The sequence below is a fragment of the Apodemus sylvaticus genome, chromosome 5 (assembly GCF_947179515.1).
Source record: "Apodemus sylvaticus chromosome 5, mApoSyl1.1, whole genome shotgun sequence".
In the NCBI taxonomy this organism is placed as follows: Eukaryota; Metazoa; Chordata; class Mammalia; order Rodentia; family Muridae; genus Apodemus; species Apodemus sylvaticus.
This window is the reverse complement of record NC_067476.1, coordinates 72,884,564-72,900,620: the sequence shown is the minus strand read 5'-3', so window position 1 is coordinate 72,900,620 and position 16,057 is coordinate 72,884,564. Positions and strand designations below refer to the sequence as shown.

General features: G+C 42.1%; 1 protein-coding gene across 1 annotated transcript in view; it reads left to right on the top strand.

Annotated features, from left to right (window-relative positions):
* The window catches only part of Cstpp1 (centriolar satellite-associated tubulin polyglutamylase complex regulator 1), a 173,613-nt gene that overhangs the window by 58,983 nt on the left and 98,573 nt on the right, over positions 1–16,057 (top strand). The window contains exon 3 of the mRNA XM_052182955.1: positions 2,462–2,592. Coding sequence (XP_052038915.1) covers positions 2,462–2,592 — 131 coding nt within the window. The remainder of the gene's footprint in view (positions 1–2,461; positions 2,593–16,057) is intronic.

Below are 16,057 nucleotides of genomic sequence, written 5' to 3'. Positions count from 1 at the left end.
AGAAAGGTTACCATGTATTTTCTCAACAACATATAAGGACCCAGGTGCTCCAAATCTTTGCCATCATGTCTCTCTCTCCTTCTTTCCTAATAGACAGTCTAGGAGATAGAAAGTGGTGCTTGATTTGTATTCCCCAAAGATTAGTAATGGTTTCCATGTTGATTCTTCCATTTTATTTTATTCAAACCTTATTACAAAAACCCTCCTAATAAAAGATACCATTATCTTTTATTAACGAGACCCAAAGTATCCATCTCAGTAAACTTGTATACAGTGAGAGCAGCCATCCTGAAGTTAGCTTCATGCTGAATTTTGTGGCCTGAGTCTGTGCCTGGAACCCATATGTTAGAGGAGAACAGGCTCATACAGTTATCCTGTGACTTCCACATGGAGGCCATGGCACATGCATCTCCCTCCATCCCAAATAAATATAAGTAAGTAAGTAAGGAGTTAATTAAAAAATTAAAATAGAGCCAGGCGGTAGTGGCTCACGCCTTTAATCCCAGCACTCTGGGAGGCAGAGGCAGGCAGATTTCTGAGTTCGAGGCCAGCCTGGTCTACAGAGTGAGTTCCAGGACAGCCAAGGCTATACAGAGAAACCCTGTCTTGAAGAAACCAAATCAAAAAAAAAAAAAATTAAAATAGAGAAAGCATATTGTATTAGAGAGTGATAAGTGAGAGATGATGGGCCTGCATTGCATTGGGAATAGAATCACAAAAAGACACAATATTTGAGAACATTGCATTTGAAGTAGTATTTCAAACTACACTGAGGGGCTGGAGAGATGGCTCAGCGGTTAAGAGCACATACTTGCTGAGGGCCCAATGTTTATTTCTTAGCATTCATATTAGGTGACTTGTAACTGCCTTGTAACTCTACCTCAAAAACCTTTGACTCTGTAGGCACCTGAAGTCTCATGTACACACTCACACACACACACACACACACACACACACACACTTAAAGAAAATTCCTTTACTAAGGATATGATTTCACCATCATTAGTTCCTTCACAGTGTATTCCATGACCTAGACACTAACTTTCTGCTCTGAATATAAAACACACATTGGGCCAAGTTTTGCAGGACAGCTTATGAGTCTACAAAGCAGCAGCAGCATTTTAGACTTTAGTTGCTGTAAATGCAGTCTGCCCCATTTCCCTGTGTTGCCTTGCTTGCTATGTTTTTCACTCTCCTTCTGTAAGATGACAATGGCATTGCTATAAACTTCATGGCCAGATTAACCCTTTCGTAACTTTCAAGGCCTCTAACACCACATCTTGCTAGATGTTCCCAGCTGACCCTGGAGTGTATTAAAACTTGATTTCTGCGGTAGTTTTCTATGAGAATAGTATTTAATCTGCTGTTTCATTACAGCACTGTTAACATTAGGAAGGCTGACTTTATCCTAAATGGTAACATATTCTGTTAAAGACGATGGACAGTCCCTTGAGTGGGCTCATCTGTGAGGAGGGAAATGTACTAGATGATTCTTGAGATGTTTACTTTTCAGTTCAGTGATCCGTACCCTTCTTTTATATGGTCACCAAATGAAAACTGGAATTTGGAATTACTCATGTCCCCTCATTGCTTGCCACCTTCAGTTTAGTGTCTATGTTGCTACAAAAATGGACGTTTTATACTTGACATTTTCTTGTCAGGGAATTTAGGAGTTTTCTGGTGTCTGAAAGCTGCCCTTGGTGGCGACGATTACTGGATAATTGCCTATACTCCTATGGAATTTCCATCTTCAGATCACACTAGGCTGTACAGCCTTTATTTCTTTGGCAGGAAAACCCAAAGGCAACAGAATACATTTTTTCCTCCTGTCTCTGGCCTCGTTTAAACAGTGACTCACATGGGCCCTGGGGCTTTGTTTCGTATTCTCATCTGGGGGCCACTTTCTACCCTTGTTTTAATTTGTCTCTAGTGTTTCTTCAGAATTCTTTATATCCTATGATACATAGGCTGTGTCTCTGAGTTATAGTTGTGGTGTACACGGTGTAGTAGCAGCCCTAAAGAAGACAACAATCCAGGTCTGTCCTTGCTGTGTCAGCCTTGCAACAGTCAGGATAGGTTGGGCTAGTACTCAGGATGTCTTTAGGGAATCAAGGCCTGCTCAGGGCGTTTGCAGAGCCAGGTGGAGTGGGGGGAAAGTATTCCCCAGAAAACTCAAGTAGTGGTTTCATCGAAGTAATGACAAGGATGCTCTATTAACCTTAAAATGTCCCTGGGAGGCACACTCAGAAGAGGTGGACATGACTTTCCAGAGGGCTGTGGTTTTATGAAGGCTTTCTCATAGAAGGGCTTGATCTAATCTGTAGTTCAGAGTTTTGTTAGTGGAAAAACAAGACAGCCCTCCCGTGTTCATAAAGTGGTTCTGCCTGATTTTACCTTTCTCTTCTGGATCCAGCTTCCTGAGTCTCATCTAATGAGAAATTCCTCATTTTTCTCTTTCTAGTTTTAACAGTGTATGCCAAGGAACTCACATTCTCTTCCGGGAATTCAGCTTTATACAAGCCACACCTCATAATAGAGCATCATTCCTTCGGGCCTTCTGGAGATGCTTCCGAACTGTAGGCAAAAATGGCGGTAAGTATGCTCAACTCCATTTTGCCCCATTTCTAACCACCCCGTTACTATTCCTTCCAAACATTTTCCTTTAAAAAATTACATTTATATATTGGGTATGTGTTTATGTGTGTGTAGGTTGCAAAGTGCCTATTCAGGCCGTTTAGAATGTTTGCAAGTAATGGTGCACACTCAAAGTTCAGAGGACAACGTTGAGGGGTTGTTTCTCTTTCCACCTTGTGGGTTCTTGGGATTAAACTCATGCCATCAGGCTTGATAGCAAGTGCCTTTCTTCCTATTGATCCATCTTGCCAGCCCCCATTTGTTTTTATTATTGTCCTATAAATACAGTTTGACTGTAGGCTTTGGAATACTTTATTCTGAGAAGATAACTCTGCTGGGTCAGAAATGTTGTTAGCCGTCATCACAATGATACCCTTTATGATGGTATCCATATATCCATATACCATTGTACACCAATGATACCAGGGATCGTTCTGAGGACATGAAGTATAATAACTCGCTTAACCTTCATAGGAGCTCTCCCTGCGGGCTACTGTAGTCTCCATCTTACAAATAATGAAGCAGGACTAGAGAGCTAAGCAGTGTGGGAGATTACGTAGCATAACAGACCCTCTTTAATACCCTTGCAGCCTGACTCCAAATTCCTTGCTCTTGGCAAATAGTAGGAACAGTGTGAGTGTTGTACAGTAAATAAAAGGCACAGTGTGACTGCAGGCAGACTCCGTTTACAGTGTCTCACTGCCTTTGTGTTCGTTACAGTTTCAAACTTTGTGGCAGGGCCTTATCATGCAAGGGTATCAATCAGCATCATTTCTTCAACAGCCTGTGCATGCTCTCTCTCTCTCTCTCTCTCTCTCTCTCTCTCTCTCTCTCTCTCTCTCAAATATTTCAGACTAGTTCATCATCACTGCATGTTTTGTGGTGATGCTGGTGAGTGGTCTTTGATCTTACCGTGGTCTTTGTTTGGTGCCACAGCTGACGCCCGTACCAGACAGCGAGCCTCACATGTGAGCGCTATACATGCTCTCAATGTTCCGCAGTGAGTCACATCCCCATCTCACTCCCTCTCCTCAGGCCTCCTTGCTCTCCAAGACACAAACTACAAACATTGTAATTGGGCATTTACTAACCCTATAGTGTCCTCTAAGCATGTAAGGACAAAAAAAGGGGAGATTGTGTTGTATCACTTGAAATCAGAACTTTAAAATGTTCAAACCCTGAGAAAAGCCAAAGCAAAGTCTTGTGAGTGTAAAGGAAAAAATCCTGAAGGAAATATTTTTGGGATGCTACTTAATGAGAGGAAAAAGCAACTGTTGAGCAGGATATGGTGGCACATTCATGTTGATCCTAGTACTTGGGAGGCTGAGGTAGAAGGATCATGTAGCCTGTGCTACATAGCAAGACTGCAAACATATGGGGAGAGGAGGCTGAGAGTAAACTCTGGGACTGAGAGCACTTGTTGCTCTTGTAAAGGACCTGAGTTCAGTTCCCAGCACTGACACACAGTGGCTCCCAACCCTCTGTAACTTGAGTTTCAGGAGATCTAATGCTGTCTTCTGACCTCTGTGGGCACCAGTCATAACATGGTATACATATATTCATGAAAGCAAAACACTCATACACATTAAATAAATCTAAAAAAATTAAGATGCATATCGGAAGAAAGGAAAATCGTAGTAAGGAGGGAGGGGAAAGAGGGAAGGAAGAAGGGGTAGAAGAGAAGAAGGGCAGGAGAGAGAGAGAGAGAGAGAGAGAGAGAGAGAGAGAGAGAGAGAGAGAGAGAGAGAGAGAGAGAGAGAGAGAACAAGCAGCTTATTGCTAATATGAAGTTTTAGTGGTCAGAATAGAAGATTGAACTAACCACAGTAATTCCCTTGAACCAAAGCTGGTCCAGAGCAAGGCCCCAACTATCTTCAGCTTTGGTGGCTCAGAGAAACTGCAGATGTCTGATTCTAGCAAAGGGTCTAAGGAAAGACACTACCTCTGTATCATAGAAGGACAGCTGACAAAAGGTGACTCGAAACAGCAGATTCTTAGGTAGAAGAAACAGCTTTCTATTGGAAGGAGATGCCATTGAGGGCTTTCATAGATCAAGAGAAGTCAGTGCACAGGCTCAAAGGTTTGGAGGACAGACTGCCTCTCTTGTAAGGACTGATGAGCTGTGACTTTAGTTGAAGCCAGTGCTCATTCTGAAAATCCTAGGGTCCCTGAGAAGCACACTAACTCACCTCTGCCCATGCTCTACACATGAGGCACACCTGCCTGTGCATTTGCCCATGATCTGCACATGAAGCACACTTGCCCATGATCTGCACATGAAGCACACTTGCCCATGATCTGCACATGAAGCACATCTGCCTATGCTCTGTACATGAAGCACGTCTGCCCATGCTCCACACATGAGGCACATCTGCCCATGCTCTGCACATGAAGCACATCTGCCTATGCTCTGCACATGAAGCACATCTGCCCATGCTCTGCACATGAAGCACATCTGCCTATGCTCTGCACATGAAGCACATCTGCCTATGTTCTGTACATGAAGCACATCTGCCCATGCTCTGCACATGAAGCACATCTGCCTATGCTCTGTACATGAAGCACATCTGCCCATGCTCCACACATGAGGCACATCTGCCCATGCTCTGCACATGAAGCACATCTGCCCATGCTCTGCACATGAAGCACATCTGCCTATGCTCTGTACATGAAGCACATCTGCCCATGCTCCACACATGAGGCACATCTGCCCATGCTCTGCACATGAAGCACATCTGCCCATGCTCTGCACATGAAGCACATCTGCCCATGCTCTGCACATGAAGCACATCTGCCCATGCTCTGCACATGAGGCACATCTGCCTGTGCTCTGTACATGAAGCACATCTGCCCATGCTCTGCACATGAGGCACATCTGCCTATGCTCTGTACATGAAGCACATCTGCCCATGCTCTGTACATGAAGCACATCTGCCCATGCTCTGTACATGAAGCACATCTGCCCATGCTCTGCACATGAGGCACATCTGCCTGTGCTCTGCACATGAGGCACATCTGCCTGTGTTCTGTACATGAAGCACATCTGCCTGTGCTCTGAACATGAAGCACACAGCATGGACAACTGCACATCTGTTTACAGTGGTTTATGAACACTGTAAGCCCACTCTAGGTCTTACAGCTCAGATAGATCATTTTCTTTGATCATAAGCTGCTAACTAGACCTGTCCTTTTAGGTCCTATATATGTATACAGTGTTCCAGTTATGATTATTATGCCACACTTTTTCATACACTGTGACTGTTCACCAATTCAAAAATTCCAAAGCCACATGACTGTTAAGTAAAATATACCATATCAGTATGTTAGATCAAAACTGTAATCCTACCTTTCCTGGAGACAAAACCACCAAAGAGCAACCTCAAGATAGAAGTGTTTTCAGTCATAATTAAAATACCATCTTTTCCAAGTGCTCCAGTTAAAATGATTCATAGCACAGCAAAATGCACTAGTATGGTGTTTCTCTGAGAGTTTATCAGACTTGTGCTATTAAAGTATCAGCATATTCGTATAGTCCAGCCGGACATGCTGGACACTGAGCTGAGCACACCGGGACACATCTCCCCACAGACTGCCTTTTGCCCTGCTGCTGCTAGCCTAATGAACTCATCCTGACTCACGCTGTGCAAAGGTGATCTAACAGAGCAATGGCTAAGATGCATCTTTTCTATTGAATATAACAGGTATTTGCAAGATGACTAATGCAGTCACTCGCAGGACATCTATAAAGCATGAACATAAAATAACATAAGCCTTGTATACTATAGGCACAAATGCTTTACCACAACGTACAATAGATCTGTGGTTACAATGAAACCCATCTTCTAGATGGAGAAACACTAGCAAGAGACCTGTCCACCACCTTCTTCTCTTGACCATTTCAAGGAGTATTTTCAGTTAACATCTTAATACATCGAATACATTTGTAGCACAGTTGCTATCATAAAAGAGTGCATACTTTGATGGATCTGGGCAAAGTAAATTGAAACTTTCTGAAAGGATTTGTCCTGCCATTTTAGTTTCATTTAAAAACATTCATGAGGAACTGGCTATGGTGGCACACACCTTTAGTTCCAGCCCTCAGAAGGCAGAAGCAGGCAGATATCTGAGTTCAAGGCCAATCTTGTCTACAGAGTGAGTTCCAGGACAGCACTTGGAAGGAGGACAGGAAGGTCAGGAGTTCAGGCTTGTCCTGAACTCATATCAAGTTCAAGAACTACATATCAAGTTCAAGGCAAACCTGAGCTATGTGAGACCCTGTTTCAAAAACCAAATCAACAAAAATATCACTCATGATTCATGGAAGGAGGTTCAAATATCAACAGTAACAACAGTTTGGAAGGAGTTGATTCCAATGTGCTTGAATGATTATGAGAAGTTCTAGTCTTGAGGAGAGAAGGTTACTGCAGAAGTGGAGAAAAGGCAAGAGACCTAGAATTGGACATGGAACCTGAAGGTGGAAGGCAGCTGAGGTGACCTCATTCCAAATGCTGGCAAGAAGCTGCTGCTGCTCTTCATGAGTGAGCAGAGAAACTGTCTAACAGTGAGTCCTCTCTGCCAGAGACAGGCAAACACATCATATGGGAAATACAGAAGGGGATTTAGAATCTGCTGCATACTTGACACAGTGCCAGTTCTTGAGAGGGTTCAGTCCAGTTTGAAAGATTCTCCATTGTGTGTACAGTGCTGTCAAACAGCATCCCAAGGGACAGAGAGATCTTCCACGAAAAGAAGAGCTGATACATGTGACAGATCTCTCTGTTGTCTTATTTTAAGAACTTGCCTCAGCCATCTGGCCTCATCCACCACCTTCCTGGCAGGTCAGCAGCCATCAACACTGAGGCAGGACCTTTCAACAACAAAAACAAAAACCTCACCAAAGGCTCAGATGGTGGTTAGCATGTTTTTTTAGTGATAAAGTATTTTTAAGCTAAGTATGTATGTGTGTATATATATATATATATATATATATATATATATATATATATATATATATATATATATATAATATAGTAGTTTTAGATATTATGCTTGTACACTTAGTAGACCATAGTATAGTATAAAAGTAGGTAGTGTCCCTGAGGATGGAAGGGCACTTTCTGTTATCAGCTTTGGTTGGTGATCAGACTTGGGTTTTAAAATAAATTAAAAGTAAGGTTCCAGGCTCCTGACCTGGACCACTGCGGTGGAATACTGAACTTGAATGGGGTCCATTGGCACAGGCCTGGGACTCTAGCTCTCTGGAGGCTGCCATAGAAGAATCAGTTTCAAAGTAGGCCTGAGCTACAGAATAAGCAGAGGCCAGCCTAGGCAACTTGGGCTAAATTCTTTCTCAAAATAAGGGAGATTAGGGTTTAGCTCAGTGGGAGTTTACTTGCATAGAAGGTGGTTGGTCATAGGTTTAGTCACCAAATATTGTGGGTGAGCAACAGATTTATTAAAGAAAATACTGTTTGACTTTAAAAAAAAGATTTATGTATGTATGTATGTATGTATGTATGTATTTCATGTATATGAGTACACTATAGCTGTCTTCACACACACCAGAAGAGGGCATCAGATCCCATTACAGATGGTTGTGAGCCACCATGTGGTTGCTGGGAATTAAACTCAGGACCTCTGGAAGAGCAGTCAGTGCTCTTAACCGCTGAGCCATCTCTCCAGCCCTGTTTGACTTTTTAAAAGTTGTGATAGACTCTACATAGGAAAACTCTCATTTTAGCTGTTCTAATGTACAGTTTTATGATACTCATTATATCTTTTCATAGCCATTACCACCTCCAGACTCTAGCACGTTTGCACCTTGCAGAACTGAAATTCTGTACCCATTGGAGAGAACTCCCCCATTCTCTCTCAGGTCTGTTTCATATAAGGAATTATACAAAGTCACAGTGTTGTCCTTTGTTCACCAAGTCTAATGTCCTCAAAGTTTCTAGAGCTGAGGATGCACTTCAGGTTATAGAATGCTTGCCCAGCAGGCATAGAATCCTCAGCACTGCTTAAAATAGGGCATGGTGGTGCATGCCTGTGACCCTATCACTGAGGGGCAGAGGCAGAAGGGTCATAAACTCAAGGCTATCCTTGGCTGCCTACTGATGGCCAGCTGAGCTACAAGAGATCCTTTCTCAAAAAACAACCAATTAAACTCAGTTTAATAAATTGAGATCCTATCTTAAGGAAAGGGAATGTCTAAGTCATTTCCTCAGTCAGTGAATCCTTTTGGAGGCTCGCTGTATTAGGTAAGTGGTGGGCATAGTGTTCAGTTGTTCTCATTGAGTTTACGAGCTCTCCGATGCTGCTGTCAGCAGTATACTGCTTCTTTATGAGTGGCACTCAAACTTTTAAAGAATGGTCCAGGATCTTATTAGATCATTCCAACTATCCTAACAGACAGACAATATGGGTATTATTTTGCTCATTTTGTAACTAATCAAACCGTCTAACTTGGATGACTCCCTGTTAGAGAGGTTCACACCCATAGTCTCACACGTGCTCTACTTCCTGAGCACCTTTTCTCTTATATCTCATGCTTTGACTTAGAATTATTAATAAAAATCTGGGCTCTGTGGAAGAAAAGGAATGAAATAAAAATGGGAATTGTTTAACTTGGAGGAGGGCTGCACAGTTGGCTGGCTCGCATGCTGTGGTAGATCTGGATTCACTGATGTGCTCAGCAAGTATTTCTACTTTGATTGCTGCTTCCTTGACTTGTAATCCCAGAGATCACTCATATCTGAGGCAGAAGTATCTGGTGTACTAGCAAGAACATCCTTCTGCTTACAGAATGAAATGTGGACTCAACTTTTACATGAACCAGCCCCCTGGTCATTATGTGTACATAGACACCCATACACTGTGAGTGTTTAAATGAAGTCTATCCTTTCACCAGACTCTGTCTTTGTCAATCCTTTCTTAGTCCCTTGGTCAGTCATAAGACTGTAATGCTGAAGAATGTTGGATTGGTTTTGGTGATACGGCATATGGAGATAACTAAGGAAAACAGTCCAAATAGCCTTATTTTTTTCCTAATTTAGAAATCTTACCTCTTCAGGAATTTATTTACTTTCACAGGGGAATCATATAGCACTTGAACTCTAAGCAGATGTGGATTTCTTTATCTTTCTAATCGCAGCTGCCTGTGGTGCATACAGCTGCTGAGGGAAAGCAACTCCCAAATTCTCTCTGATTCTCTCAGGCCATAAATAAGACCTAGATTTCAGCCTGGACACTCATTTCTAGGCTTCTCAGTTATTCAGCTTTTGATTTCTTAAAGACCAGTTGCAAAATTTGTATCTAGATATGCCTCAAATCTTTCCTTAAACACTTTTGATACTCTATTTTTTCCAGGAAACTTTGAAACACCTTCCAGAGTGTCAGTTCCCAGTTTACTCTGGAATGAACAAAAGCTCTTGGAGGCAGAGCCTGCAAGGAAAAGATTTATTACCCCCCACCTCAGTTAGATGCCAGCACAGACTCAGCCAAGCTGCACCATGCTGTTCTTCTGCAGATAATTTCCTTAAAGCATCATTTTCATATTTCAGCATTAGCAGGAAGAGGCCAAACCTTCTGGGAGGTAGCAAAGGAAGCTGGCTTCCAGCGCCACATCTCTAAAATGAAGCCACCTGTAGAAACTTAGGGTGCTGACCCCGCCAGCAAGAAACATTTTCTTCCAGTTTTTAGCAAGTTCAGGGATGTGATGTCATTTCTGCACGACTGAGTTCTAAATGATGTTGATTTCCCTAGGTCTGAGTTTCAGATAATCTCATGAACACTACAGTAAGCCTCTTGCTGTCTGGGCAACTTTAGACTTTTGGAAGCAGAAAGATCTATTCAAATGTAAAAGACCTTTAAAATTCATCTCCCTGCTTTGGTATTTCTTTCAGTGTGGAGAGATTAATCTGAATTTTCTGAGCCCAGAAAAGACTGAAATTCTTTTGAAGTAAATCTTTACTTCTGTTAGGGAGTAGAAGCCCCAAAGAGCTTTTTGTTCTGTTTCTTTCCAGTAAGGATGTAGCTAAGGGTTTTGGTTTTTTACCAACAGAAAAACATATTTGATATATATTTTCATTGAATAATCATAGGTGCTTCTGCTGTGAAGAAGTATTTACCAAGAGGATTGTCATATTATAAACAATTAGAAAAGCAGATGTTATCTGAAACAACTGTTTACCCAGCAGTGGTGACAGTGGGAGCTAAAAAGCAATGGTAGTTTCCTTCCCTTCTCCCCTCCTCTCCCCTCTGCTCCCCTCGGCTCCCTTCCCTTCCCCTCCCTTCCTCCATCTCTCTCTCTCTCTCTCTCTCTCTCTCTCTCTCTCTCTCTCTCTCTCTCTCTCTCTCTCTCTCTCTGTTGTTTCTTGAGGAAGAGTCTCTCTGTGCTGTCCTGGAACTCACTCTGTCATATAGGCTGGTCTCAAAACTCAAAAGATCCACCTACCTCTGCACCCCAAGTGCTGGGATAAAAGGTGAGCACCACCACCTCCTGGCATTTCCTTTCCTCTTCTTTCTGTCTTTTCTTTTATTATTTATCTATTTACTTATTTTGTGACTGGGCCTCACTTTGTAACCTTTGTTGTTTGTTTTGAGATAGGGTCTCAAGAATCTCAGGCTGGCTTCAAAGTTCCTATGTAGCCAAAGATGACCATGAACTCCAGTCCTCCTGCCTCTACCTCACAAGGGCTGGGATTACAGGCTTCCCATCTGAGAGTAATAGTGTAAGGCAAGAGACGTGCAACCAGCAGGACAGTTTTCTTGAGTTATACAGGTATATAGATTGGGTTTTAGGGAGGATGAGGTGGCCAGACTTTGCGGGCTCAACTATCATCGAGAAAGGTTATTCAGGGATATGTGAATCTCTAGCTACAAACATCGTACATTTTATGGGTTTAAAGAACCACCAGAAAACAGAAAGCCAGACATTCCAGTCAGAGGGAAAGACCTTGAAATATGCTTGGTGTTTACTGGGTAAAAATCAGAACAGCTTAAAAGTACACTATTAAGGGGTAAGGTGTAGCTCGGGTTTACTACATGCCTAGCATGCACATGGCCCTGGGTTCACTTCCAGCTTGGAAAACCAAAGCACAGCAGAGCATTAATCTGGTCTATAAGTAACTTGACCACAATGTACTATGTGTAATAGTTGAAGGTAATGACCTTTTAACGTTACCATGTGTGGAAATGGTATACTATACGTAGAAGCTATTTTGAGGCATTGCTTGGGAGGTGGTACAGTGCTTAAGAGCACAGAGAGTGTTACTCCAGGAGAGGATCTGAGTTCACTTATCAGTGCCCATGTTGGCAGCTCACAGCTGCCTGTAAGTCCAGCTCCATTGCAATCCAGTGCTCCCTAGGGCACCTTGTACTCAAGTGCACAACTTCTCCCCCACACATAAACATAAAAATAAAAACAGCTTCTAAAAAATGACTGGAAGTGGTGTTAATCCACCTTTTATCTCTTTCTTTAAGTTAGGATCACTATTCATTTGGGTTTTGTTCTTCCTTTAAAGAATGGATCTCTTATAGCTCAGCTGGCCATCAGTAGGCAGCCAAGGATAGCCTTGAGTTTATGACCCTTCTGCCTCTGCCCCTCAGTGATAGGGTCACAGGCATGCACCACCATGCCCTATTTTAAGCAGTGCTGAGGATTCTATGCCTGCTGGGCAAGCATTCTATAACCTGAAGTGCATCCTCAGCCCTAGAAACTTTGAGGACATTAGACTTGGTGAACAAAGGAAAACACTGTGACTCTGTATAATTCTATATGAAGCATCAGCAAATAAGATTTTTGAAAGCATGAGAACATGAAATTATTCCTTTGGAAAATGATAGAAAGTTCATCCTGGATGGGATTTAATGTGTAAGAGAAAGCCTTCATTGCAGATTAAAAGGGAACAATGCTAAGTGCTTAGTGTGTGTCAGCCAGAGAAAACTGTTTTACACATACTCGTGTAATCATCACGGCAAGCATGAATCAGAACGACTGCTACCCCTTTCCACATTAAGAAATAGAAAGCAAGAGTCTTAAAGGAACATGTCACAAAGACTATAAAAATTAGCTAATTAATAATAATGATAATGATGTGTATGTGTGCCTGAGCATGTGTGTGCATGCAGTGCACACATGTGTTCTAGGGTGGAGATCAAAAGAAAACTCCTTACCCCTCTGTGTAGATTCCAGGGATCCATCTCCGGCAGTGCTAATGCCCCATCTTGCTAGCCGGCCATGAAGCTTTCTAAGCAGCACAACTCATATCCATAAAGGCTGTGTTTGTAACACTCTGCTGGACTGTCTGAATGCATATGACCCAGTTATGAGGGCTTCATCATCCTAAAAAGAAGTGCACGCTTTCTCCTGGTGTTAGTGGAACCCTGTCACTGACAAGTACGGGGAAGAGTGCCAGGCAGCAAAGACTGAAGGCAGGAACCAGTTAGGAAACAGACGCGCAATAGCTACAGATCCAGAGCGCTGTTCAAGGTGAAGCTTTGATAAAATACGATGATTGGTGTGGGGTGGGGGTGGCAAAAAGATACAGTGCATGCCAGGAGCTTGAGAGAGGGCTCTAACGGTAGAGAATTGCTGCTCTTCCAGAGGACAGAGTTCAGTTCCTGGCAGCCATGTCAGGTTGTTACATCCACCTATAACTGCAGCCCAAGGATCTGATGCCTCCCTGAGCCTGCACAGGCTCTGCACCTGCTTGTTTGAACTCACACAGACATATGCATACACACATACAACAAAATGAATCTTTCTTTAAAAAGAATGAATGCCCCAATCTACAATATTGTCAGTTACTTCTTAGGAGGTAGCAGCAAAAGGTTAGACGTTCAAGGCTAGCCTGGACTACATAGAACCCAGTCTCAAATAAGACATAAAATATACAATTTTATTTCTTCTTTCCTTTTACCTTTCTCTTCCCACCCTCACCTCTGCATTTCATCCTGAGCTGTGGCTTTGTCTTCATAGTCTGGGCTGATTCATTTCCGTACACATTGTGAATTTGGCGGAATTTAGGCGGAATTGTTTTTTACTTTTTAATTAGATTTGCATCACGTACCCCATCCTACTCATCTCCCCTTCCCTTATACCCACTCTGCCCTCGCAACCTCCCTCCCAAAACAAAAAGATTCTTGTGGTGCACTCTGCAGTGTGTCACAGTGTGCCCCAGTGTACTCCTCTGTCCACACATCTTTACTTGCAGGTGCAAACTGCAGTGAGTCACTGGTCTGGTTCAAGACCTCTGGCTTCTGGAACATCATCAATACTGGATCCTCGTTGGGACTCCTCCTAGATATCCTATTGTGTAGGCTGAAATTCTTATTCATTGTTGTGGGGTCTGTAGTCTTGTAATCAGAGAACTGACAAAAAAAATCCCTACTTTTAGCATTTAAATTCTAGGAATCAGAATCCTTGACATCTAATTACATGGTTTTTAAAAATTCTAATTTTTCTAAAATATTCAACATCAGGTTGGGTGACTTCAAGAGGATGTGCAAACAGGTAAGGTTCAGCTAAGGCTCCATCCAGACTCTTCTTAACTGCTCCATCCAGAGCCACCCTTCCCTTGTCCCCCTCAGAATGTGGGTAAACAGCAGACACAGGCAGTAGACATGTCCCTGAATTCCTACTCCCTATTGTCCCTTTTATTTGAGTTTCCCTTTTCATTTTCATTTCTTCAGAAAACTTTCTCTAGAAAAAAAAATGACAATGTCCCTTGCCTTAAATTTTTTACCTCCAGACCCTCAATAACTTAGTCTTTTCCTCTATTTAATTTTTCCTCATTTCAATTATTTGGGACTGTCACATGTCAGACAAATATTCCTGGAATGCTTTTGTGACCTTCTCCTCTCCCACTCAAACCTCCTCACCCTCAGTCCCCAGGACCCTAACCTCCTTTATCCTTTCAGGTCTGGGTTTAAAGGTCAGCTCTTTGAGGGGGGCCTTCTCTTTAACACCCTTCCCCATCTAAATTAGGACCCTCCAGGACTCCTTTTCTGATATACATGTGTGTGTGTGTGTGTGTATACATAGGTATAGATATAGATATAGAGATAGAGATAGATACAGATACAGATAAATGGTTTTTTGAAATAGTTTTCTCTGTATAGCCCTGGCTTTCTGGGAACTCTCTTTGTAGAAGACCAGGCTATCTATGAACTCAGAGATCTCCCTGACTCTGCTGGGATTAAAGTCATGAGTCGCCACACCTGGCATTTTACATATTTTAAAAGTATTTATTTTATTTTATATATATGCATACACAGTATGCTGTCTTCAGACACACCAGAAGAGAGCATTGGATCCCATTACAGATGGTTGTGAGCCACCATGTGGTTGCTGGGAATTGAACTCAGGACCTTTGGAAGAGCAGTCAGCGCTCTTAACCACTAAGCCATCTCTCCAGCCCCATTTTACATATTTTTAAATTTTCTATATTTATTTGTTTGGATATTTATGGTGTGTGTATATGTACTTGTGTGTGTGTGTGTGTGTGTGTGTGTTCATACCCTTGGAGGCCAGAAAGTTGTCAGCTCCTCTGGAGCTGGAGTGGCTGGAAGTTATTAGCTACCCATATGGGTGATAGGAACCAAACTCTAGAAGAACAGGAAGTGCTCTTAGCCTATGGACCATCTCTCTGGCTTTCCTTCATGTATTTTTTTAAGTCTTATCATTTTCTATGGTTCCTTACAAGGTGTTTATTTAGATGACACCATTTAGTGTCTATCTCCCTTATGAAACTGTAAGATTTATGAGGTCATGACCCTTACTTATTTTACCAGTAATTATATCTCTACATCCCAATGTAGGTAAATGGTTTCTTATTTAACATGAAGGCTCACTGTTTTGCCTCTCACATCCAGAGGACGTATTCTTGAATAGATTAGATTATCATCCCTTTTATTTGAGGGTAGGATTGGCTATGAAAATCTGTTTTTCTTTAACTTTTCTATATCTTGTAGGAGCTTTGTGCTTTTATAATTTTTTAAGACAGGGTCTTACTGTGTATCCTTGTCTGTCATGGTGATTTGCAACTATAGTCCTAAGTACTTGGGAGACTGAGGCAAGGTGATCATTTGAGCCCAAGAGTTCAAGGCCAGTTGAGGCAAGATAGTGAGTCTCAGAATAAAATAATGTAACCATGACTGCTAGTTATGTACCAGCTGTATAGAGGCACTGACATTCATGCTCTAAGAGCTTCACTAGCAAGCAGGATTATACTTAATTTTGAATTATACTGTAATTGTAATTAAGTACTACTGAATTAATTTACATACATCTAAATGAATGATTTGAATGATTTAGTTCATTAACTGTATGCAAACCTTAAAAATTAGTGAGAAGAAACTCCTCTTTTTTGTAGGGCCTTTCTGTGTATCCCTGGGTGTCCTAGGACTCTACCTGTGTAGATCA